Source organism: Myxocyprinus asiaticus, chromosome 14 (genome assembly GCF_019703515.2).
Source record: "Myxocyprinus asiaticus isolate MX2 ecotype Aquarium Trade chromosome 14, UBuf_Myxa_2, whole genome shotgun sequence".
Lineage (NCBI taxonomy): Eukaryota > Metazoa > Chordata > Actinopteri > Cypriniformes > Catostomidae > Myxocyprinus > Myxocyprinus asiaticus.
The window spans coordinates 12187463-12214960 of NC_059357.1; the positions used below are offsets into that span (position 1 = coordinate 12187463).

Sequence of the window (27498 nt, forward strand, 5' to 3'; positions counted from 1 at the left end):
GAGAGAGAGAGAGAGAGAGAGAGAGAGAGAGAGAGAGAGAGAGAGAGTGAGAGTCCGAGTCCAGATTTGGGATCAGTAGAGGGATTTAACGCGAATGAAAATGCAGGGAAATCGCTACAGCGGCCCGCCAGCATCCGTGATGAGGATTTGAGCTCCGCCGCCGCTGCTGCCATCAGCCCGGAGAGGTTAGCCGCTGTGCTAAAGCTAACTTTACAAACATATGTGGCGAATAAACACACTGTATCAAGCTTTGTAATGTGTTACGGCTTACTTTTCCTCTTTATGCATCATATGGGATTTTTTCCCTTTATATGTTCATATTTGCCAGGAAAGGATATTTTGGGCATATAAACATCATATATAGGTCATGGAGCAGATTAATTAGCTAGCTAGCCTGGGGTAACAGCTGGTGAGGTCGCTTTAGCTTGAAACCACCGGAGTGCTTTATTATGAAGAATTAATAGACTAGAAATTATATAAAACAGATGAAAAGTTAGATTGCATGTATGCTGACTAGTGTGGCTTATTATAGTTTCAATGTTAACCTTGTCTCACTGCAGTGTAGCTTGTTAGCTGGGGTATATAGGGCAAAGAGCAACTCGCGAACAAAGGTGAGGAGCAAAAACTGCTGTTTAGTTTGAAATCAGTTTACAGACGTGTAGCAAACACGTTTGAGCTTTTTTGCAGGTTGTCCAGACAAATATTGCTGGTAAATGTGTTGTCAGACCACGGAGTGAGCACATGATTAATGTACATAAAGCTTTGGTACGGATGCAGTGCAATACTGCTTTCCAACACTGACTGAAGAAATGTGGGATTCATGCTTCATTTATAATTCATTGTACGTTAATTAAGCTGCCTTCATGTGCTATCGGAATTATCCTACTTCCCACTTCTGAAGTGGTAATTACGAGTACGTCGTGTTCAAGTGCTTTGTTGTCGGAAAGAACAGGAAACATGGAGGACGCCAGGTTCATTCATTCATATTTCTTGAGGAACTTTTATTTTGACACCATAATTCATATCACTCGGTTAGCTTGCTGACGAGAATGGAATTTTGGTCCAACACAAGCTATTTCCACGGTGTAAAAATGTACAACATGCATAGAATGGTTGCTGACATACATAAATGAATTTGACCAAAACGGTAAGCGCTAACAATGAGCTGTATTTAGAAAAATGAACAAGGCCTGTCATGCAAAACAGAAACTGTACTCTCCTCCTCCATGTTGAACATTTAGAACTCCTCCCATCTCGGAAACTCGGGTATCAAAGTTTCCCAGTAGGGATGGGCGATAACACTTATTTTATTTTTGATCCCATACCAATAATTTCAAGTCCAATATCGTCAATACCGATACTTCTATTAAATGTTTTATTTATTTATTTTTTTGCGATTTCTTGGTATAAAATGGGTAATTTTAAAATATTATTTTTAGTCATAATTCATGTCATTATTTTATGTTTTACATTTGTTCAATTTCAAGCACTTTATTGTTATTGTACAAGTACAACGAAATCATTGTCTCCCACTGGCTGTTGCATACATTTAGAAAAGAGAGTAGAGATTAGACATAAATAAAAATACAGAAAATATAGAATCTAGGAAAGATCTAAATATACAGAAATGCAGAAAAATAAAAATATACAACAAATAATAATAAGCATGAAGGTGCTTGAAATGACTGGATCAGATGTGCAAAATATTGTAGTCAAAGTGAATGAGGAAGTGCAGAATAATGTTGCGCAAACAAGTCTAGGGGGAATAAGATGCAGATAAAGAGGTAGATGCAATATACGATTGTGTGCAAAGTGTTCACAGTAGAATAGAGGTATACAATAAAGAAGTTAACATGAAGGTGTACAAAATGAGTAGACCAGATGAAAATATTTGTGAGCCTAAACAGAAAATTATTAGACTTCTGTTTTGTTTACCCTTACAAAAATTAACCATGGTTTCACTACAGTAACTGTAGTTTAACCATGGTATTTTGTTAAACCATAGTTACCACACAATTAACCATGGTTACTACTACAATATTACTGTAGTAAAACTATGGTTTCAACACCCCAAAAAAGAAAAAACAAAACATGGTTACTACAATATTACTTCTATAAAATCATGGTAAACCATTTTATTTATTTATTAACAACAATTACCCACAAACACATAAGAAATGTCACCTTTAGATATGTTATTTTAGTGTGAATTTACTCAGAAGAAGCTGTTTCTCTGATTTTCTATCATTACATTTACAAGGCACTGATCCCTCGTTTGAACGAGCCTTGTGACGGCGCAAGTGCTTGTCTGCTTGTGTCTTTCAGCTTGCATGTTAAGATGAGCGGAAGAAGAAATAATACTTTGCAAAAGTATTTGCAAATACAACCTAATCCTTTTTATTTCACTTTGAAGCTTATGATTATTGTTCATGTTCATGGTAACCAAATAATAATATCCCTAGTTTAAAATGTATTTTTAGAATCAATATTTTTGTGTGAGGATCGATATTTTTGATACAACATCAGTATCGGAAGTATAGATACTTTAGGATCGATCCGCCCTTCCCTATATCCTAGTCGTAATTACGTCTTGAGGGGTCATTCATGTGCAACTTCCGAGAAGGAAACTCGTATTTATGATAATTCTGATAATTCTTTGAAAAGTAACTTGTTAGAATATTGCATTACTCCTTAAAGTAACTTAATTAAAAAGTTACTTTTTATTTAAAGTAAAGCGTTACATTACTTTTGCATTATTTTTGCATTACTTTTTTCTCACAGCCACTTTCTCTTCTGCTATGCTATGCATTCTGTACAAATAAGCCATGCATTGCATACAAGAGACATTACAGGTCATGCTAGCTACTGTACAACACTCTTGTCAAAACAACATACAGATATTTAGAAAGTCTACAATCAGTACGTCTTCACGTTATATTTATAATAAAGACTCAACAGGAATGTGCATGATTTATTTTTCCATTGATATGGCAGCCAACATGGATAATGAAGAATAACCACTGTCTTACCTAAAGCAGCAAAGTCCAGCATTTGAACCCAGGACTGCAACTAACGATTATTTTGATAATCGACTAATCTAACGATTAATAGAACGATTATTCGACTATTCAGCGATTATTGCAACAATTAATCATTAGCTCTTAACCGACTATTCAGCTTGTGCCCCAACTTAAAGGTTGTATTAAACGTGCTTGCTAACAATACAGAGGACAAAATCATCTTTTAAAAATATCTCTAAATGACATTCACTGAATTAAAGGAAAAAATACTTTTTATTAAGTTTTACTGCAAAAAGTCCTATTGTTATCAAAAAAATTTTTTGTGTGTTGTTTTCCATTAAAAATTGTCTAAAAGCCTTAAAACAATATACATTTACTTGAGAAGCAACATATAAGATATTTAGGCTTGCTTTAAGAGAATGTATCTTAAATATAAGTGTATTTTATATATGTGTATTTTTTCACTTGGTCATACACTTGGCAAGTGCAATAAAGACAAAATATACTTATATTCAAGATCTATTCTCTAAAAGCACGTCTAAATACTTTATATGCTACTTGGGTGAATGCATTTTTTCTTTTTTTTTTTAAGGATTTTTAGATATTTTAAAATATTTGTATTTTTAATATTATATTTAACGTTCTCAGATAACAATTTCTTCTTCTGCAGTATAGCTGCTTAAGAAAATGTATGTTATTTTAAATGAGTTTTAGATATTTATTTTGGAAATTAAGCCAAAACAAAAACATATCAAAAACTTATTTTGTTGCAGTGTATAATGGGACGAAGACTACCTCTCACTTTTTTTGTTCACTTCAATCCATCTTTAACTTACAAAAAAAGAAACTCTCTCTTATTAATAAAGCTGCATATTGCCAATTTTCTTCACGAGAAGAAATGCACAGTGACATATATTATGATTCAATAAGTTGCAAGCCATCACGTTATAATCTAGCTGCATTAAGCGTGCGCGCTCGAGGGATAAGCATCCCCGTGAAAGAGTGTGCCTCAGCCGGGTGTAGTTTCAATCTCACCCACTTAGATCAGGACATTCGCTCAACTCATATAATAGGCACTGACCGCACAGAGAAATGACAGTTTCGGAGTTTGTATTTATTTACATGACCTGCTTCCTTATAATTTGAACTTTAATAAAGCTATAATGCATTAAATTTAACTGCATTAAAGATGTAACGCCTGGGTGTTTCCTTTAAAGATGCTCAACATGGAAGTTTTGCTTCAGGCGGAGCGGCAGCTCCACTTATTCCACAACTAGAGTGCTTCTCTATTTACTTATTTTGTATTATTCCCTCATACTTTGCGATCTACATCACCTGAAGCTGTTTGGAAATTTAGAGTGCATCTGGATGTGAGCTGTATAATTCTTCCTCTCCTCAGTTAGGAGCGAGCTGCAGTGCTGCTCTCACGCATCATCATTAGAGTGTAATGTGGTCTCATGTTACGTTAAATGAGATCAAATGACTATTCGACTACGAAAATTTTTGTCGACAATTTTTTATTGTTGACATTGTCGATAATGTCGACTAATTGTTTCAGCCCTACTTGAACCTGCATCATATGTCATTATATGCGGTGCCCATCGACAATGCCAGAATCAACTTGAGATGTTTTTCAGAAGTCAGGATTAGATTCATTGGGGAATGCCACCCAGATATTTTCAAAGAATAAGTCTGATTAATAAATGAATATTTTTCACTTAAGTCATCTCAGTGCAGTCTTGTTTTGAGTTGATCCACTTTGCATACTGCAGACATCTGTGCAAGTTGATACAACTTTAATGGAATAATTTTTACTGCTACCAAAATGTCATACAAACGGTATGTTTTACAAATCGCATTACTTGTTTATTATAAAACAAAAATGTAGAATATTTTAAGAAATTAAGACAGTTTCTCTGCATACACAATCGATGTAGAACGTTGCTCGGAGCCACTGATCCAGAGTCCGCTTTTCTCATCCCATTCTCCCAGTTACGTGGAGCTGTAACACAGAGCAGTTTGGCTGCATAAGTCTGTGAATTGAGCGAGTATTTCACCCTGTGTATCATGCCATGGCCAGTGGAAGACTAGTCTTATAATCCCTCTGCCTAAATGTGTTTACTGATTTCTTTTTGTAATGCAATGTGTATTTACACAAGAATCAGTCGCATTTCACTCAACCGAATGAATGTCAAAGACTTTAACAGAGCAGTTCGGATGCAAACTGATCCTAGAGAAGTAGTTACAGGCATCTTTAAAACAAAGCAATTCGGATGAACAGTCAGCGATCATTCCACGTTGTATGTAAATGTATACTCATGCCGTGGCCACGGGAAGACTTCTCCCGACTAATGCCTGTGCTATATTATACCACAAAAATGTGTTTACACACGTTTACACGTGTTTTAAATGCAGCCTGCATGAATCGTTTGCGAGAATCAAAGTTTCACTTACCCGAATGTTAAATATTTTGACAAAATTTTACCTTATGAGGACATATTTCTTAACTCTTGCTGTGATTGTCATGACAATGGAAAAGTTTATTATGGCTGCTCATGTAAGCTCCAGTGCACAAAAAAATCAACCGCTGCACGTGACGAGTACAACTGGATTCCACTGAAGCATTCAGATTTCCATTCCTTTACCAGCAATATTTTGCAGTTTTTAAACATAAATCTCAGGGTGGGCTAAAAGAAGACTTGTGCTCTGCCCATTGCTGATAAGCATGGCTCATACTCTCTAGAACTACAATACCCATCATGCGCACACTACAATGCCCATCATGCACTATGTCTCCTCCCCGAAGTTTGCACTTTTACTCCTGATTTATCACAATATGGGGAAAGGAGAGGTGTACAAAAGCAACGCTTTACTTATTTAAAAAATAACTGATATTATGGTCTAAAATTAAAAAATATCATGTTACTTGTTACTCAAAGTAATCTGATTACGTAACGCACAAAGCGATCGGATGTACAATATTTGTCCTGTTGTGCCATTAAATGGATGGAAAAAATCCCAAAGATTTGCATTGAAGTAAGGATCTGGGGCCGGGATGCGTGACGCAAATCTTGTCATCAGCAGAGTGCTCGAGGACTGAGCGCGTGCAGCACGATTTTGCTAACTGCACATCTTTGAACGTGCAGAATGCACCTGGAATTATTTGCCAAATTAGTTGATCCACAAGGTGGCAACACTCACATTTGAGCCTTTGCTCTCACAAAGAAAATCTAAAAGTTATTCCAAAAGGGGAGCGTCTCTTCCACTCACAGTTACTCCTTATATCTTTAATGGCGATTTGGAACTCGCGCCCCATTTTGGAGCAAAGCCTGCAACTATAGCCTTCTCCAAGTAAGTTCCAACTTAGACTAGTCATTGCGTAAATGGGCATTAAGAATTTTTAGCTACAAAATATTTGAGTGCTGCGCCATTAAACTTAAGTTAAACGTAACCCTTGTGTAATCTAAATATGTATGAAAGCCTCTGACCGGGAGTAACAGTTGGGATAAAAATGAGGGATGCACCGATATTTATCGGCCAATTATTGATCAATTAAAAACCATTGGCATATCGGTAATAAGCATGAAAACACATTTATGTGGAAAACACACCATAAACGGACGTGACTGTTGTAAAAGCGGCACTTACCAATAGGCTACTTCATGAGGGAAACCCTCCAAAAAGCTTTGAAACCAGCAGACTTTGACTTCTGAGATATTGGAAATGTTATATATATTGGAAATTTATTGTTAGAACAGTAAAAAAACTTTTGAACCTCTATTTCAATATTTCAGTAATATACTGATGATTGATGAAAAAGCTCTAAAAATCTATTTTTTGTCTTTTGGTGAGGTCATTAAATTAATTTGGAAGTAACAGTGTGCCAACAGTGTGTTGTTTACGTGATATGAATACACAAATAGTTTAATATAAATATTGATACGTGGACCTTAAGTATCGCTTCAATATCATTAGAAAAAGTACAGTAATATATCGATATTTGATTGTATCGACCCAGCCCTAGTTCTAACAGAATTCTGTTCATTCTTTTATAATTATTATGCATGCAGCTTTTATAACCTCATATTAAGAGAATGCATGTAATATTTGTACCTTAGCATTTAAAATAAACTAGTGATGGTAAAAATGGTTGACAAAACGATGGTGCCCAGTTACAAGATATAATATTTTCTCTTGTGCATCCACAGAAATAATTTTGACCTATAATCTTGATGATGATTAAAAAGATTCCATTAGTATGTTATGTGTCAACTACCAAAAAACATTGTCTGGAGGTTTGACCCTTGTCTAAGTTTGGCATATGACATGTAGCATAGAAATGTTTGGATTTATTAAACTCAAGTTTTCATCGCTTTAATCATGAAAATACCCATGTAACCCACTCATCAGCTGAAACTTTTTCGATTGTAGGATGGCTTTCCATGGATCCACTCGGCCGACAGTGTGTGGTAACTTGTTCCCTGGATCAGAGTTAGGCCACAAGTTTTTTTGTGTCAACGCCACGACTGGTACTACATCAATGAGCCTCAGTGCAACGCCAAACCCGACTGGACCCAGCGCACCTGCTGGGACTCCCAGGCACCCCGCATCTCTCGGGGGCAGTGCAGGTGGAGGTGCGGCCATCCCACAACCTCACAGTAACCCGGCAAGTGAGGTTCCAAGTCCAGCTGAAATGGAGCCTGATCGACCTATCGGTTATGGTGCATTTGGAGTGGTCTGGTAAGTACAGTGCTCGTGGTAGTCATCCGAGCACACTGATTTGAAGTTTTGAAGAATATTTGATATGATGATATTTCAATTAAATCTCAAATTGTGTGGCTTGTTGAGGAGAGGTGCACTATTACTTTTCGAAGCATTTGGATGTACAATATTTGTCCTGGTGTACCATAAAATGGAGAATTAAAAAAATCCCATAGATTTGCATTAAAGTAGGGATCTGGGGCCAGTTGTGCTAGCCATGCGTAAGTAACTTAGACTAGTTATAGCGTAAATGGGCAGTAAGAATTTACGTGCTACAAAATATTTGAGGGCTGCACCATTAAATGTAACCCTTGTGTAAACTAAATATTTACGAAAGCCTTTGACCAGGAGTAACGGTTGGGATAAAAATGAGGGATGACTGATGTATTGGCTGCCGATATTTATCGGCCAGTTATTGACCAAATAAAACCATCTGCATATCAGTAATAAGCATGAAAACAGATATAAAAAAAACTATTGTTTATTTGTAATTCATTACTAACACTTTGTAAAAACTCTGTGAATTAAAATGCACAATCCAGAAATAAAATAGCCACAATATGTAGAAGGATTGGCACTCCTAAAAATATGTAATATAAAAATTTTATATTTTATATTTTCCTGCGTTCACGTTAATGCAGAAAAAAACACCATAAACAGACATGACCGTTATGAAAGCAGCACTTTCCATTAGGCCAAATGTGGAGGGAAACCATCCAAAACACTTTGAAACCAGCAGACTTTGACTTCTGAGGTATCGGAAATTATACAGTATATTGGAAATTATTTATTGTTCGAACGGTAAAAAAAAAAAAAAAAAAAAATTACTTCTTTATACATTTTTTAAGCATTTCTAAGTAAAACAGTGATCTGATGAAAAAATAAGGTATGGCAAACATATTGGTATCGGCCTATATTTTTTTGTTAAAATGGGTATTAGCCAAAATTTTTATCTGTGCATCCGTAATAAAAATGCTTGTGTTTTTGTGCCTTCAATTCTTTATACATCTATAATGTTAAACTTGTTTAAATTGACGAGAGAGAACATTATGTAAAAAGTTGACATCTTACAAGTTTCGAGGAAGTTTCAACACATAAAAAATACAATTGAAGTCAGAAGTTTACAGACACCTTAGCCAAATACATTTAAACTCAGTTTTTCACAATTCCTGACATTTAATCATAGACAACATTCCCTGTCTTAGGTCAGTTAGGATCACTACTTTATTGTAAGAATGTGAAATGTCAGAATAATAGTAGAGAGAATGATTTATTTCAGCATTTATTTCTTTTATCACATTCGCAGAAGTTTACGTACACTTTGTTAGTATTTGGTGTCATTGCCTTTAAATTGTTTAACTTGGGTCAAACGTTTTGGGTAGCCTTCCATAAGCTTCTCACTGGAATTTTGACCCATTCCTCCAGACAGAACTGGTGTAAATGAGTCAGGTTTGTAGGCCTCCTTGCTCACACACACATTTTCAGTTCTGCCCACAAATTGAGGTCAGGGCTTTGTGATGGCCACTCCAATACCTTGACTTTGTTGTCCTTAAGCCATTTTGCCACAACTTTGGAGGTATGCTTGGGGTCATTGTCCATTTGGAAGACCCATTTGCGACCGAGCTTTAACTTCCTGGCTGATGTCTTGAGATGTTGCTTCAATATATCCACATAATTTTCCTTCCTCATGATGCCATCTATTCTGTGAAGTGCACCAGTCCCTCCTGCAACCCCCACAATGATGCTGCCACCCCCATGCTTCACGGTTGGGATGGTGTTCTTCGGCTTGCATGACTCACCCTTTTTCCTCCAAACATAATGATGGTCATTATGATGGTTTTGTTTCATTAGACCAGAGGAAATTTCTCCAAAAAGTAAGATCTTTGTCCCTATGTGCACTTGCAAACTGTAGTCTGGCTTTTTTATGGTGGTTTTGGAGCAGTGGCTTCTTCCTTGCTGAGCAGCCTTTCAGGCTATGTCGATATAGGACTCGTTTTACTGTGGATATAGATACTTGTCTACCTGTTTCATCTTCACAAGGTCCTTTGCTGTTGTTCTGGGATTGATTTGCACTTTTCGCACCAAACTACGTTCATCTCTTGGAGACAGAATGCGTCTTCTTCCTGGGGGATATGAGGACTGCGTGGTCCCGTGGTGTTTATACTTGCGTACTATTGTTTGTACAGATGAACGTGGTACCTTCAGGTGTTTGGAAGTTGCTCCCAAGGATGAACCAGACTTGTGGAGGTCCACAATTTTTTTCTGAGGTCTTGGCAGATTTCTTTTGATTTTCCCATGATGTCAAGCAAAGAGGCACTGAGTTTGAAGGTAGGCCTTAAAATACATACACAAGTACACCTCCAATTCAGTACACTTCCTATCAGAAGCTAATTGTGTAAAGGCTTGACATAATTTTCTGGAATTTTCCAAGCTGCTTAAAGGCACAGTTAACTTAGTGTATGCAAATTTCTGACCCACTGGAATTGTGATATAGTCAGTTAAAAGTGAAACAATCTGTCTGTAAACAATTGTTGGAAAAATTACTCGTGTCATGCACAAAGTACTAAACGACTTGCCAAAACTATTGTTTGCTAATATTAAATCTGTGGAGTCATTAACAAATTTGTGTTAATGACTTCAACCTAAGTGTATGTAAACTTCTGACTTCAACTGTATATAGGATATTAATTTTTCCAGTCTGTTGTTTTAGTGTTTATTTATTGCCTATTATAAATTTTTAGTTCCTGAAAATTATTAATTACATATTCAAATGTACTATTTATTATATTTATACAGATTTTATACGTTTTGCACACATCTGAGCTATATCATAGATAGTTGGATGTGGGCTCATTTGAATTGGGCCAGTAAACAACCACCCAGAACACTATATTAACTTGACTTAATTAGTTCAGAAAGTGTTGAAATCTAGTCATCCTGTTGTTTTACTTTGGTAGGTCTGTAACGGACCCTCGGGATGGGCGCAAGGTGGCTCTGAAGAAAATGCCCAATGTCTTCCAGAACCTGGTGTCCTGCAAGCGTGTGTTCAGGGAACTCCGGATGCTGTGTTTCTTTAAACATGACAACGTAAGTTTTGAGGGTGGAAAAGGGAATGGTGTGTTTTTAGATGCAGAAGGGAATAAGAGTGGGTGAGATTAACAGTGTATCTTTTCAGAGAGTTATCTCTCAGAAGTTCTCATGGTTTTCTGTCATACGCGAGAGCTGATGTTTTGATATAATGATGCGAATTTGCTTTGGCAGGTGCTGTCTGCCCTTGACATCCTCCAGCCTCCACAGATTGACTGCTTTGAAGAGATGTATCCTTCAGACCCATATCTCACTTTTTTTAACTTTATTATTAGTTTTTTTGCTGCTATTCTTATTTTCACTGTACTATACATTAATGTGTATATACTGTAAGGAGAATCCTCATGCCTCAAGTAATATGATTAAGTAATTTGATTACTTCCATTAGGGTTGGGCGGTATGATTGTATATACTGTGCAAGGGTAGAAAATGTGTCAAACCATAGAGATTTTGCTTTGTAGATATTTTTGTGCAGCTATAAGCGGGCAGGAATACTTTACGCTATTTACACTTGAAGAGCAAAGTGGTACAAAACATGAAGTTGTGCAAAAATACAGAGAATATAATTTACCAAACGAGTCAAGATGAGGAAGAACTTATGAAAGGGTGTTTTAGGCACAATGTGCTCACAGGTGTGCATATATTTTCTGTTTCACAACACCTTCCAGTGTGGCCTATCCCATCCGAATTTAGATCCGTTTTATATGATATTAGTTTGACTGTTTTAAGTCTTTTGTTTTTAACTCAATTGTTACATGATGTGAAGCTGTTTTTGCACATACCAGATTATCATTCATTTGGTTACTGTATGAATACTCCTATCTTTTGCTTTACGTCCATCTAGTTCAAAATAAAAACATAACATAATCAAGTGAGATGAAGGACCTTTAATTCACCAGTTAATCCAAACATTGTCATTACCACAAGGTTATTCAATATCTAAATAATTTTTCTTTGATTTTATTCAAACGAAACTGTTGTGAATGTGATGTAGCCCTTTACTTTAATATTAAATTACATGGTTTTGCTCATGCCGCCCACCATCATGTTTTACTCCTATTAGGAGTTGATATTGTTGGTGTATATGTTTTGAATAGGTTTTCTTAACCGAAGCTGTGTTGTAGATATGTGATCACTGAGCTCATGCAGAGTGACCTGCATAAAGTCATTGTTTCCCCTCAGCCTCTCACCACTGATCACATAAAGGTGTTCCTCTACCAGATACTTAGGGGTGAGTTCACGTGTGCATATGTTACTTTTTGATTATTTGATTTGATTTTGAGGATCAGAGGTATTTAATCTAGACAGATGAGAATGTGATGTATTTTGTGCCTACATTGCAGAGTGGGGTTTCCTTTGACCTTGTAATCCACATGGAAGGCTTAACTTCTATTCTGAAAATAACATTTTCTGCAGAAATCCAAATAAACTGAGATACAATCATATAATTATACTGTTAATTTTTCTCATGATATTGCTTGTCAATTCCTACAGTTGAAACTGATACTGACGCGATGGGTCTCTCTTGTGCGTTTTCTGCAATTGTAATCCAATTATGATATTGTGATGCATCGTGATTAATTGATTCATGACATGTATTGCAATGTGTATCATAGGGCTGGGTATTGATACAGATTTCCCAATTTGATTTGGATTCACAAGCTCTCGATTCGATATCGATTTATATGGGAATATTTCAGTTATAATGTCCATTTTGCTTCCATGTGAAAGACAGCTAATGCTGTTAATTATACAGGAGACCTTCTAACTAGGTACGTTATGAAAATAATAATAATGTTTTCATTTTGGTCAGATTTTAGATTTTTTTAAATGTACAAATCCATGTATTCCATAAATAAATATGATATTATATTGCATATATTATAATTTGTTACATGTTTATTGTTTAATGCATAATTTATACTATACTATATTTTCAAGTTTTTACATTTGATTTGTAGGTCATGTGCTAAAAATCTGTACTGTCTCTTAAAGACAATTGGCAGTTCTGTAAAAAGTGTCTGTAAATGAGCGGTATGAGAAGGGTCTGTCTGCGTCCTGCAAGATTACTAAAAGGGACACCCACTACAAGTTACGCCCCCCTTCAGATAACTGGCGAAATGCTGAAGTCTTGCAACAGTTTGATGTCACATTCATACATTGTGTTTGTTGTGTTTACTTGGAGTCCCACAGCAACCCTACACCTAAACTTAATTTTACCCCTGTGCCTAACCCTAACCACAGAGTAAAAGCTTGTGAGGTAACTGGGGTAAAAAAGAACAGAACTTTTCAATTTCACCATTTATATCTTTGTTTTAATAATATGTGACAATTTAAAAGTTAATCATTGTCATATTTACATTAATAAGACAACATGAATCATAGAGTGATTGCATAGGATTTTAAAGGTTCTTTCAGACAATAAAATCGCTTTGTGATACAAGGGGGGCATTACTTGGAGTGGGCGTTTCATGTAGCGGGTATTCCTTGCTGTCTTGCAGGATGCAAACATGTACACTTGGATATTAATGAGAGAGGACTCGAATGGCTTCTTTACCTCATCCGTGCTATTCGTGATTATAATTAAATGATTGTTTTTTGTTGATCAACATTTGACTAAAGAACAGAAAGGATATTAAAAGAGACATTATTCAATGACAAACGGATTGCGTGGATCTTGTCTTTGGACACATTACACGGAACAAATCAAATCAAACTTTAACTCTCAACACGCAGTGAAAAGATGCTGCACTTTTTCGTTAATATACTACTCAATCACTGGTGAGTGAAATCTGAACAATTCACAGATATTTTTAGTAATTACTCGCATTGCAGAGAGTTGCACATAAAGTAGAAGATAGATCTTGGGAAGTGAAGATGAATGAAGATTGTGATGCATCGGAAAATCTATATTTTTACCAAGACCTAATGTTTCATATTGTGAGGTAGTTGCCAATAGACCGATCCTATTGTTTTTAGCGCATGTGCAGTATGTGGTGGCAGAAAGCCGATAGACTGTTGTGTTAGATTTGACAGATTAGCTGATGAGTTGAAATGATCTCCTCAGTCCAGTCAGCTCTGTTGATGGCTTGAAGCCACAGCCATCTATAAGAACCCTCGAAATCAGATTCTGAAGTGCGGATCGACTGGACCCTTTACAATCCCATAATCCCTCGGGAGCTAAGGAGACGTCATGTTCAAAACGCTGGATTTAAAAGAACGGCGGTAAACAACGAATCGAATGGCTCTTTTCAACTGTAAGTGATGTACACGCCAAGAAAGTTGTTCCTTGTGCTCAAACGGTGCTTGTTTAACAACCAGAGTAGATTATTTTAATTATATATTATGTCATATAATAGGTCACGGGTCAATAACCATGTCCCCGGATGAAGTATGTCCATAATCTATTCGTAATACTCATGCATACCTAAAGAACGTAATGTTTTACAGGCCGAGAGGTGTGTCCTTCATTAAATACAGTACGTACTCTGACAGTACAAGATTTTGTACACAGGGTCAATTTCTGTTTAAGGAGAGTCTGCTCCAGTACCGATTTATCCTTCCCTTTCCAACTTTATTTATGATGTCAGTTTGGTGCCACAGCTTTCTTATGTGTAAAAGCGTAGTGGTGGTGGCGTAGTGGGCTAAAGCGCTGAACTGGTAATCAAACCAGGTAATCAAATAAGGTTGCTGGTTCGATCCCCACAGCCACCACCATTGTGTCCTTGAGCATGACACTTAACTCCAGGTTGCTCCAGGGGTATTGTCCCTGTAATAAGTGCACTGTAATTTGTTTTGGATAAAAGCGTCTGCCAAATGCATAAATGTAAATGTACATACGTAGAGCTACTATTGTGAGACTGCACACAGGTTTACCACCCAGGTGGCAAAGCAGGAGTCGTTCACGTGAACATGTTTTTGCATCTGTCTGCACTCTTGTTCTTTTTTTTTATGAGTTGTCCTGTGTAAACATGGGCTAGATGGATGTCTTTGACCGTTGCACCGCGTCTTGCTGTTTTTTCACCGTCTCGCGCATGTGCGCCACGTTTATACACTTTGTCAAGTTAAAGGCCTTCAAATATTAAAAAAAATAAACACGAAATAGCGTTCATTCTGAACAGCCTCTTAGGTAGTCCTTTTTATGAATTCTGTCTCTCTTTCAGGACTTAAGTACCTGCACTCTGCAGGCATTTTGCACAGGGACATCAAACCAGGGAACCTGCTGGTCAACAGCAACTGTCTGCTTAAGGTACCACACTGCTGATGTGATCAAATGAACTCAAATTAAAAACTAAAAATGGCGAAGATAGAAAAGTTATATTGCTTTATCTTTCAGATTTGTGACTTTGGTCTGGCACGAGTGGAGGAACCAGACCCAAATCGTCACATGACCCAGGAGGTGGTGACGCAGTATTACCGTGCTCCGGAGGTTCTGATGGGATGCCAGCATTATAGTTCAGCTATAGACGTCTGGTCTGTGGGCTGTATTTTCGCCGAGTTGCTAGGCCGACGCATTCTATTTCAGGCTCAGAGCCCCATACAACAGGTATGTATTAGAGGAAAATCCCTCTGAAAAAAAGATTTTCCTTTTGTATTTCTAGCATTGTTGTGTTCAATACTTGATTCAGGAGCATGATGAAGTGTCTTTTTACTCACTTGCTTTTTCTTTTTCAGTTGGATCTGATCACTGATCTCCTTGGGACTCCTCCACTTTCTGCCATGGCATCTGCATGTGAAGGAGCTCGGGCACACATTCTTAGAGGACCCCACAAACCAGTTCTGTACCCTCCTTTGTGATAATTTTTTAGCCTTGATTATAAAATTAGCTTTAGAGTAAAATTGGCTTTGGCAAATAAATAAAACAGATTTTTCTCTTCAGGTGACCAGTAACTTTATTAGGAAACAGGGACTAAAAATGGTTCAAGGAACAAAAACTGAAAATGAACAAAATATTTTGCAGAATGTAATCAAAAGGAAAAAAATAAATAAATAAATATTGAGGAAAAAGGAAAGGAACCCACTTGTGTAAAAAAAATTGCTTATATTTTCGCTTATTTTGGGTGAGGCAAATCCCTTATTTTGAACTTGGTTTTTCCAGACCAGGTCACTTGTTTCTCTTGTGAGATTTAGCAACACCGCAAATAATACATTACCCACCCTTGACACAGAGTACTGTCATTTTAAGAAGAACATTATTAACTGTTCTTTTATTTCGTTCTAACCGGTTGCCAATTGGAACAGAAGGCTGCGGAACCGGAATGGAAAACTACAGTTTCTGCTCAGAATGAACCGAAATGAAAAACATTTCATTTTTAGTCCCTGTTAGAAACTGCAGCATGGTTTAAATTCAAATCTGAATCTGCCTCCATCTACCCTGATGTAAATGACATGAGCAAATCAAATCAAAGACACAGTATACTACTAAGAATTGTTTTTTGCAATTTGCACACCTATTGCACTTCTAACAGCCTTTACCTCTGTGGACAATTTTTTTTTGTTTTTGTTTTTTGTCACCAATATGCACAAAAAAAGCTAATAATCCCATTATTATAGGGACAGAAATGTGTAATTTTAAATAAAAATAATGCAAAATAAAGTTTCAACGGCTGGTAAGATATAACTATGGCAGGTGTGGCAAAAAGTTATTTTTGGACCCTGTGTTCACGTATCATTAACGCCTTGTAATTTTGAGATCTACCTACAAATCAAGTTGTCTATCAGAGATTTTAAATTTCCTCCTTTAAGTGACTGATCTCCCAAATATCACAGCGAAATAATATAATTTGTTGTCTGATGGCTCTTTGACACTTCTAACATTGTTTTTGCTCTTTCACTCCCTCAGCCCTCACTATCTGTTCTATACATGCTGTCAGATGGAGCAACACATGAAGCAGTTCATCTGCTGTGCCGCATGCTAGTGTTTGATCCGGTGAGTATGAAACTTTCAGAACACAATGTCTTCTAAAATGTACTAAATCTGTGGATGGGGGTTAGAATCCACTGAATTTGTCTTTATTCATCATAACATTGACATTTAAAGTGCAGTTTCTTAATGTGCAGGTGAATATTCATCATGTCCAGGTCATATTTCACTCCAGAATCAGCAGAAAGAAATATGTAGAAATCTGTTTTTAAGCTTATTAAGATTTTGACATTTATGACATTATTCTCAAATTCTCACTACTTTAATGGAAAAAAGAGAGGGAGATTCACCTGTATTTGACTGGTTAATTCGTGGGCTTATAGTCTGTGTGTGTCTGTATCTGTCTTTAGGCCAAGCGGATCTCAGGCAGTGATGCTCTGTCTCACCCGTACTTGGACGAGGGTCGTCTGAGGTACCACACCTGCATGTGTAAGTGCTGTTACTCGGTTCCCAGCGGGAGGGTGTACACCAGAGACTTTGAGCCGCCTGCAGATCGACCTTTCAGCCACAACTATGAACAGAGCATGCACTCTGTATGGCAGGGCAAAGGTGAATCTCCTCTGTTACAACAAAAACATTTTCATCTTTCTTTTGACATAAAGGACATTTTATTGACCTGTTTTCTCTTTCTTCATCTCAGAACTCATCCATCGTTTTATAACAGAGCACCAGCAAGGCAAACGAGTGCCTTTGTGCATCAATCCTCAGAGTGCAGCCTTCAAAACATTTATTAGGTCAGTATATGTTTTTTTTTTCTGACAAAGTTAAACCGTATTACAGTACATTCAGTCAAAATTGATATCGGTAATATTTACTGATCCACATTGTTCATATGAGTTCTTAGGGCTTGGCGATATAAACTATACTGCTGTCTCAGCCAGTTTTTCACGGATGAAAACATTAGCTGACGAAGGTTTCTTTTGATTTTGTCAACGATAACGAAGGCGAGACGAAAAAGGTGCATCATGACGATAATTAAACAATTTTATTAAAGCATACTATTGACGAAAATATGACGAGATAAAAATTATACTGTAAGATATTAACAGTGCAAGATATGTAAAGGAGAAAACATCTATAGAATCTGTATAAATATAATAGATATAGATTCATCGAACCCATTAATAATTGGGAATATCTCCGCTTGAGCTGCGTGAGTTGAACACAGACAACATTAACCTCTTCAAAAAGGTGTAAATACCTCATTCAATCGCATCCTATTTATACATGATTTTAATTACTATAGTAGCCTATATTCACAACATATATGTAATTATAACAACTTACATCTGCACCGTGAAGCGAGTGAACAGGTGAACCTGAACTAAATGACGCGCTAGTCAGAATATGCGTAACTTGCGTTGAGTACACTGTTTCCATAAGAAACATGCTACACGCAATGTAATATCCTTTCATGGAAAATTAATAAGTCTCTAAAGCAAGAAATCAGAGTACAGTAGGCTAACTTCTAAAAAGTAGCTTATATTTCAGTCTATTCATTATTATTTTAGGAGCTCAGTTTCTTTCACAACAAGGACAGTAGGGTATGTATAGTTATTTTTGATACATTTCTAAATTAGAAAATGTTAATAAATATTTTCCCTAAATGTTTGAATATTTGGTTAAAGTTTGGTATCTTGCAGTTTGACACACGTTTTTGTCCACTTTGCACATTGTCGTCAACTAAAAGAATTTATTTTCATTGACTAAAGTTATATGTAGTTTTCATCAGACTAAAACTAATGAATATGAGATGACGAAAAATTGACTAATTTTAAAGGACGTCAAAAGACTAAAACTATGACTAAAAAAAAAAACGGTGAAAAAATGAACACTGTTCTCTGCCTTTTGACTATATTCAATACCATCCTGAGACCCTCCTTAGACTGCTGTGTGAATTTTCCATTTCCTTTTTGATTTGTAACTAGTTACAACTATTAAACATGCAAACAAAAAACAAAAACAAAACAAAAAGTCCTAAAAATATATGGCAACATATATGGACAGTGGGACTAAATTGTAAAATTTTAAATAATACCAAACTATAGGAAGTCAGATTTTTATTGTTTATTATGTTTCAAGGAGTGTTGGTTATTTGTGTTTTGGAGACGTTACAGACATTACACTAGAAATTTGCATAAATAATTCTGATTCAAAGTAATGTCCAGCATCATCCAATCACTGCCAGCCATGTTCAAATAAAATGATACATTATAAATTCTGAATATCTGTACTGATTTCCATTGTCCCATGTCTGCCAATCATGTTGAGTGGTCCAAAAATCATCTGCAGCCTGAAACTGAACATTTGGTTGTATTTTAGGAGTGAATGCACCAAGCTGCATAGGAAAGCTACAGGATGCTCCCTTGCTCCCTATTTAATGAACGATTTAACCTTCAGTATGCTGTCTGTCTGCACTGGTCTCCGAACAGTTCGAAATGCACCTTATTTTCATCCTAACTCAATATAAAGTCTCTAAAATCAATGTGATAATGCACAGTAAATATAGTATTTCTAATGAAAAACTAGTGCTATTGTTTACTATAATGTTCATTGTGGTTAGCAGCGTGGCGTTTCATGATAATCACAACCACCAGTGTCCTGTCACTATACTAGGGCATTAGGACCCAAACAGACCACAGGGTAAGCAACCCCTGCTGGCCTCACTAATACCTCTTCCTGCAGCAGCCATGATTTTCCCCAGTAGGTCTTCCATTCAGGGCAGGGCTCAACCCTGCTTAGCTTCAGTGAGTAACCAGGCGAGAGCTGTAGGGTAATATGCTGCTGGTGATAGAGCTCTGTGTATTCGCTTTGAAATGGCTTAAAAGGTTTTTATTTTAATCTGTTTTTAATAATTTAAATTAAACAGTAGCAAAGTAGATTCAAAATGTTTAAAACAAGAAGTTAAAAATTTTAGTTAAAAGTAATCAAGGCATGTTTTTCACTAAGTGAACACAAGGAAGAATATTTAATTATTTTCATTTACATGTGGCAATATAACAATATATAGTATTAAACAGCTATTTTTACATACTACATACTGTATATTTGTGATAATGTTTTCATACATAAAAATGCTACACTGGGATTTCCATGAACATTTTTTAAATGACAATGCAAACAATCACAGATTTTAATCGATTCACTGAAACAGACAGTTTGATTTGATTAATTATTTCATAGAAATTAATCAAACTTATCTTGAAACTTATTTAATTTTGCACAGTTTAGGACACTTAATGGTTAAAAGGCTCATTCAAGTAACTGTCATATCCACAATGTGAACAAATGAACAGTCAGTTATTGAATTTCATGTGTTGGAAGCAGGAAAAATGGGCAAGCGTAAACATCTGAGCGACTTTGACAAGGGCCAAATTGTGATGGCTAGACGACTGGGTCAGAGCATCTCCAAAACGGCAGGTCTTGTGGGGTGTTTCCGGTATGCAGTGGTTAGAACCTACCAAAAGTGGTCCAAGGAAGGACAACCGGTGAACCGGCGACAGAGTCATGGGCGCCAAAGGCTCATTGATGCGCGTGGGGAGCAAAGGCTAGCCCGTCTGGTCCAATCCCACAGAAGAGCTACTCTAGCACAGATAGCTGAAAAACTTAATGCTGGCCATGATAGAAAGGTGTCAGAACACACAGTGCATCGCAGCTTGCTCTATGGGGCTGCATAGCTGCAGACCAGTCAGAGTGCCCATGCTGACCCATATCCACTGCTGAAAGCGCCTACAATGGGCACATGAACATCAGAACTGGACCATGGAGCAATGGAAGAAGGTGGCCTTGTCTGATGAATAATGTTTTCTTTTAGATCATGTGGATGGCCGGGTGCGTGTGCGTTGTTTACATGGGGAAGAGATGGCAGGAGGATGCACTGTGGGAAGAAGGCAGGCCGGCGAAGGCAGTGTGATGCTCTGGGCAACGTTCTGCTGGGAAACCTTGGGTCCTGGCATTCATGTGGATGTTACTTTGACACATACAACCTACCTAAAGATTGTTCCAGACCACGTATACCCCTTCATGGCAACAGTATTCCATGATGGCAGTGGCCTCTTTCAGCAGGATAATGCACCCTACCATACTGCAAAAATTGTTCAGGAATGGTTTGAGGAACATGACAAAGAGTTCAAGGTGTTGACTTGGCCTCCAAAATCCCCAGATCTCAATTTGATTGAGCATCTATGGGATGTGCTGGACCAACAAGTCTGATCCATGGAGGCCCCACCTCGGAACTTACCAGACTTAAAGGATCTGCTGCTAACGTCTTGGTGCCAGATACCACAGGACACCTTCAGAGGTCTTGTGGAGTCCATGCCTCGACGGGTCAGAGCTGTTTTGGTGGCACGAGGGGGACCTACAGGATATTAGGCAGGTGGTTTTAATGTTGTGGCTGTGGAATAGAGGGGAAATTAGAGGGACGTTTGCAAATGAAGCTCAAAATCTGAAAGTATTGTTATAAGTGAGAGCTGGGTTGGTTGAAATTTTCCTGGAGTTGAGTAAACAAAGCAAAATTATTCTTTGTATAAAGTGCTGTGAAAAAGTATTTGATTTCTTCTGTTTTTGTGTATATCTCATACTAAATTGTTTAAATAATTCTAACATAAACAAAGGTAATCTGAGTAAACACAAAATATAGTTTTTAAATGATAATGTTATTTATTGAATCAAAAAAGTTATCCAGTACCAACTGGGCCTGTGTGAAAAAGTATTTACTAAAGTTTGCTATTTGCTATTAGTTACTAAATCCCTAAATCTATGAAACTGCATTGATAATGGGGTTCAGCTGGACTAGACACACCCAGGCCTGATTGCTGCCAGCCTTGTTCAATCAAATCAACACCTAAATATAACTTTTTCAGCAGCAGGAAGTTGGCTAAAAGGTCTCACCCAGTTGCATACTATGCCAAGGTCAAAAGAAATTCCAGAAATGATGAGGAAAAAGGTGATTGAAGTACATTAGTCTGGGAAGGGTTACAAAGCTATTTCAAAGGCTCTGGGACTCCAACGAACCACAGTGAGAGCCATCATCTCCAAATGGAGAACATTTGGCACAGTAGTGAACCTTCCCAGAAGTGGCTGGCCTTCCAAAATTCCTCCAAGAGCACAGCGACAACTCATCCAGGAAGTCACCAAAAAGCCAAGGACAACATCCAAGGAACTGCAGACCTCTCTCGCATTAATAAAGGTCACCGTTCATGACTCCACTATCAGAAAGACACGGGCCAAAAATGCCATCCATGGAAGAGCGGCGAGGCAAAAACCACTGCTAACCCAGAAGAACATTTAAGGCTCGTCTGAATTTTGCCAAAACACACCTTGATGATCCTCAAACCTTTTGGGAGAATGTTCTGTGGACTGATGAGTCGAAAGTGGAACTGTTTGGAAGACAGGGGTCTCGTTACATCTGGCGTAAATCAAACACAGAATTCCACAAAAAGAACATCACACCTACTGTCAAGCATGGTGGTGGAAGTGTGATGGTGTGGGGATGCTTTGCTGCTTCAGGGCCAGGGCTACTTGCAATAATTGAGGGAAACATGAATTCTGCTCTCTACCAGAAAATCCTAAAGGAGAACATCCAGTCATCATTCATTGAGTTGAAGCTCAAGCGCAACTGGATTATGCAGTAAGACAGTTATCCAAAGCATAGGAGTAAGTCCACCTCTGAATGGCTCAAAAGAAGCACAATGAAAGTTTTGGAGTGGCCTAGTCAAAGTCCTGACTTGAACCTGATTGAGATGCTGTGGTAGGGCCTTAAACGGGTGTGATATAGGTGTTGGATAACTTTTTTGCTTCAATTAAAAAATATATATATTTGAAAACTGTATTTTGTTTTTTCACAGGTTGCCTATGTTTTATGTTATATCTCGTTTGAAGATTTAAAGCAATTTAGTATGAAAAAGACACAAAAATAGAAGAAAGCAGGAAGGGGGCAAATACTTTTCTGTAGCTGACCAACTGTAACTAGGCCAAAAGCCCTCCAAGTATTGAAGGCCCTATCAAACAGAGTAGAAATTATATATTACAACAAATGGGTGCTGTAGGTCAAAGGTTTTTAAGATCTAGCGCATGGCCAGAGAAAGTGTTAACAGTTTTCAAAATGTACCTATGAATGGCTTAATTATAGTTTTCTCCGCATATTATGCAGGGATAGGAGAAACTATTTTAACACTAAAAAAGTTACACGCTTTTTAGGGATGCAAACTACTCACCTTTCAGCTAAAGTCACCTTTTTCTGAAGCTTATTTGACCAAACTGTTTGATAAAATTTTATATATTTTCATTAATAAAATCACTTGAAAGTGTTACTTTAAGCTTAAACACTTAAAATACAACAAGGAGCTTTAAATACAACAAACAAATCAACTGAAAATATTCATCTGGAACACTCTCTCACCTTTTTCACCTCACGAGTTTGCATCCCTGTATGCCTCTTTGATAAACTCTCTTTTCTCTTGCATTCTGTGTATCAGATCCACAGCATGGCATTCCTCAAAAGTATCAAGAAAAGAAGAGAGATGAGAAGGATTTTGAAGGGAATCTGGGAAACATGGATCACAGGAGCAGGCTTGTATTGGAGAAGATTGAAGATGGTTCTTGATGGATCACATCCTTTTGAATGAATTCTCAGCACTCTTTCCAAGTCAACATGGGGATTTCTCCAAAAACATATTTTCAGTCCAGTTCCATTTTCACAACACTGACTAATAATGCTTCTGATGCTGCTGAGAACATTTTTAACCCGACTGTGTGGTTGAAGATTACGGAAAATTGAATTTTCCATGGAAAAAAATCTCATGGATTGTAAAATATTGACTGAATGCACCAACATTAATGTTGTGCAATACAGATATATGGAATAATGCAACTGACAAGACTGCGCTGACGATGATTTCAATGCGCTGTGTCACAGATGAGATGACGGTGTCTACAAGCCCATTGCATCGCCCCAGTGGCCATCTACATGTATATCCAAACTTTGTCTATAGACTTTAATCACTGTGTTCCGTTTGCGGGTTCTTAGGTTTTATTCTTAATATTCTGGTAACCAAAAGTTCCTAAGACTTCTTTGTTACTGCTTCCTCATACAGTTTATGCATTCCCTGCTTTCTGTTTAACATCACTCAAATTTTCTACAAAAATACTTTCATACCGTTATTATATATATATATATATATATATAATTTTTCTTTTGAGTTTTACGTTTTTTTTTTTTCTTGCAGATTTTGTTCTAACTTCAACACTTCTTGTAAAGAACATAGCATCCTTTGTGCAAATGATCTTTTGAGCAAAGCATTAGTTTTAGAGTTGTATTCGAATGCTGTATATGGTTGATGGTGTCTCATGTTCGAATGGATATCCCTCTCTATTCTTTATCTGTGGAATACAAGATTGTAATTTACAACCCCCTTTTTAGGACCAAACGAGATTGACACAAGTATCCTGATCTCTGATTGGCTGAGACTTTGTAGGCGGAGAAGATACACTCATTTTCTGGTTGAATTGTATTTATTTTCTCTCTTTAATTTATTGTTGTCTTGTCCAAATTGTTTGGTGTTTGTGTTAGGCAGACCAGGTGTGGGGAGGCATGAGTGAGCCATGTGGTCTGTGTGTGTTCTTGAAAAAAACCGTGTGGTTTCGGAGAGTAGGGGATGTGCAGTGTTGTACTTTGAAATAATCGATTACCTCAACAGGCCTGCGGTTCACTGGGCTGGTGTGTATAGACTGAACCCAATCATTTAAAAGAAATGTACTGTAATGCAGTCGTTAACATCAGAACCACTCTGAACAACAATCTCTCTCTTTCTCTTCACTCTTTCTCCTTGTATCTGGATCAGTCTACATTTCTCTCCTTTAGAGTGAGATATTGTTGGGACAGTGGCTGATGGGTGAGTTTTAGAAAGTTGTTGGGAAAATGCTGCTGTTTGTTTGTCTAATACCTCCAAAACCTCCCCAACACATGTCTAGAGCTCAGGTTTCATATAGCTTAGGTTTCATATAGCTTAATATGGACTAGACTGTAGACAGACAAGACATGTGTCCATGAGGACTTCCTGTATACAGACAGTCGCTGGTGCTCTTGTGTTTATTGCAGACAGTGCAATAAAAAATAAAAAAATAAAAAAACGCCCAGTACTGTAAATGCTTGCCTCTTACCACTAGGTGTCAGCAAAGGCACAGTGCACGACTTGGTGTATCAAGGGTGATCCTCATCAACAATGTCTCTCCAAATGTATCTTCAATGCATGCGTTTAGGACTTCATTTGGATTTGCAATTGCAGTGCATTAGGAGTTTTATTTTAGAAACTTTAAATGTGCTGTTGCTATTTAATTTTATTCTAGTAACACATTTGGTTCTTCTGAACACATTTTTTTTTTTCATGTATTGTGACCAATTTTAGGTTTTGGTTTTAATTTTAAGTTGTTGTTTTATTACCACTTTTGCTATTGTGTTGGTAGAAAAATAAATAAATATCAGAATAGTGACAGAGGAATGAATATCAATGGGTTTAGTATTTTTAGTCTTACCGACTGCCAAGCAGAAAGTGAACATTTTAAGTAAATGGTGAATTCCTTTAGTCGTAAGATTATAGATGTTAGACATTTTTAAGATGAAGCTGAAAACTTGATATTCGTGTTAATGACTATTATGGCTTTGATAATATGATTGAACAGTTGTTTTAGGATAGTTATCATTGTTAACTGTTTTATTATATATATATATATATATATATATATATATATATATATATATATATATATATATATATATATAATATATATTTCTTTTTTTTTCTTTTCTTTTTTTTGTCTTTGCATTTTAGAAAAAAAATTGTTTTTGGACTTTTGTGTTCCCAAAATATACTTGAAGTTTTTAAGAAAGAAAAAGAAAGTGAATTAGGGTAAAAACAGACATTAAAGAGACAGACACTGGAAACTTTGCCTCTGCTTCTGATTGGTTTGTAATTACAATTGCATTCAAGATCTACAACTGTTTTGGAATTGGGAAAGATTTGAATCATGATTAATGGGATAGTTCATCCAAAAATGAAAATTCTCTCATCATTTACTGACCTTCATGCCATCCCAGGTGTGAATGACTTTCTTTTTTCTGCCGAACACAACGATTTTTTTAGAAGACTACCTCAGCTCTGTAGTTCCATACAATGCAAGTGAATGGTGACCAGAACTTTGAAGGTCCAAAAAGCACATAAAGGCAGCAAAAAAGTAATTCACACGAATCTAGTGGTTAAATCCATATTTTCAGAAGTGATATAATAGATGTGGGTGAGAAACAGGTCAATATTTAAGTCCTTTTTTTACCATAATTTCTCCTCCCTGCACAATAGGTGGTGATAAGCGTTAAGAATGTGAATCGTCAAAAGAAGAACATAAAAATGAAAGTGAAGTTTGATAGATAGATTGACTTAAATATTGATCTGTTTCTATCATATCACTTCTGAAGATAGTCTTTACACTGGGTCATTGAGAGGTGCTGTGTCTTTGAAGCTGCAATGAGAGGAGAGATGAGGCGCTCAGCCTATTTTAACCACCCAGCACACACCGAACTGAGTGAAAAACATGTTGAAAATGCACTATAAACCTATTTATCAACACAGTTTTTTTATAATTTAAGGCTTATATAACACAACATAAAATTCTACAATTGTTACCACTGTTGTCCGATTGAACTGCTGATTTGAAATGTGTTCTTTGATGCAATCTTGACCAAACATTTTGGAGATTACGGACTTTCCCCATTCAAGTAGACAGGGGCTGCACTTTTATGCCACATAAATGTCCTGATTTCAAATTACTGTACATAATAAAAAAAATAATAAAAATTAAATTCACAAGGTAAAACATAATATAAGATTTATTGTAGTGCTTTCAATATAGCAAAGGGTGAATATAATTGATAAATTACTAATTTTTGATTTTATTAGCATTTTTCATACTGTCCCAACTTTTTTGGGGATTGGGGTTGTAATAATTAGTTTGAGGGTGAAGGAAGGTGGGCGGTCTCTTCCGGGCTTTTTTTCGCGGGCTTTGTTGGCCGCAGTTCTCTGATTGGTGAAGTTTTATCTGCTGGAATTCCGCTATCAAATATGATTTTTAAACAATGAAGTTGAAATAACGCAGACTGATGTCTTCAACAGAAGCATATACCATCAATGAACAACCTTGGAGCTCATGGTATATCTGTCTTTAAAGGTTATCGTTTCGTCTATGGAAGAAATGAAGGGGATTTCTACTTCCGGAACCAGACTATTTGCGCAAGTCCCGCCTTACAGGTAAAAGAGCCACTCAGCTTTCTGATACAGACATTGCCTGTCAGTCAACTCGTGAACGTGCATGCGCATTAACTGAACCAGCCTGAAAACTGTTTTTTATTTTATTTTTTTATTGTTTTTTTTTTTTAGCGTGATCTGAACGAAGAAGCGAAATTTATGATACCATCGTTGTCAGATTTTACTGCTGATTTAAAATATCTTCTTTCCCTCTTCAAGTCGATAGGAGCTATACTTTTATGCCACTTCTTTACATAGAAATTAGCTGCCAGTGAGTGTTCAAAGAAGGCCGCAGATTGGACTGACTTGCCTTGAAAGGGACTTTGTTACAACTAAACTCTGCTGAACCGCAATGGTATTTTCCATTGGGCCATGGACAGCTGAGAGGCCTGAAGTTGCATGACACCTGGAA

The 27498-nt window shown here is 36.9% G+C and overlaps 1 protein-coding gene across 1 annotated transcript; it reads left to right on the forward strand.

Annotated features, from left to right (window-relative positions):
* Positions 1–25534, forward strand: LOC127451586 (serine/threonine-protein kinase NLK2-like). The gene is made up of 12 exons (XM_051716374.1): positions 1–185; positions 7452–7760; positions 10739–10868; positions 11043–11098; positions 11993–12099; positions 15032–15117; positions 15205–15414; positions 15543–15644; positions 16711–16797; positions 17142–17340; positions 17432–17525; positions 23268–25534. Exons 2-12 carry the CDS (start codon positions 7453–7455, stop codon positions 23314–23316), a joined length of 1428 nt encoding a protein of 475 aa, XP_051572334.1. The 5' UTR covers positions 1–185; position 7452; the 3' UTR covers positions 23317–25534.
* Positions 25535–27498: the final 1964 nt, after the last annotated feature.

Coding starts and splice junctions, on each gene's coding strand:
- LOC127451586 (XM_051716374.1), top strand. CDS start 7,453: ATGGCTTTCCATGGATCCACTCGGCCGACAGTGTGTGGTAACTTGTTC. Junction 11,099..11,992: donor ATTGACTGCTTTGAAGAGAT/GTATCCTTCAGA, acceptor GCTGTGTTGTAG/ATATGTGATCACTGAGCTCA. Junction 16,798..17,141: donor GCATGCTAGTGTTTGATCCG/GTGAGTATGAAA, acceptor ATCTGTCTTTAG/GCCAAGCGGATCTCAGGCAG.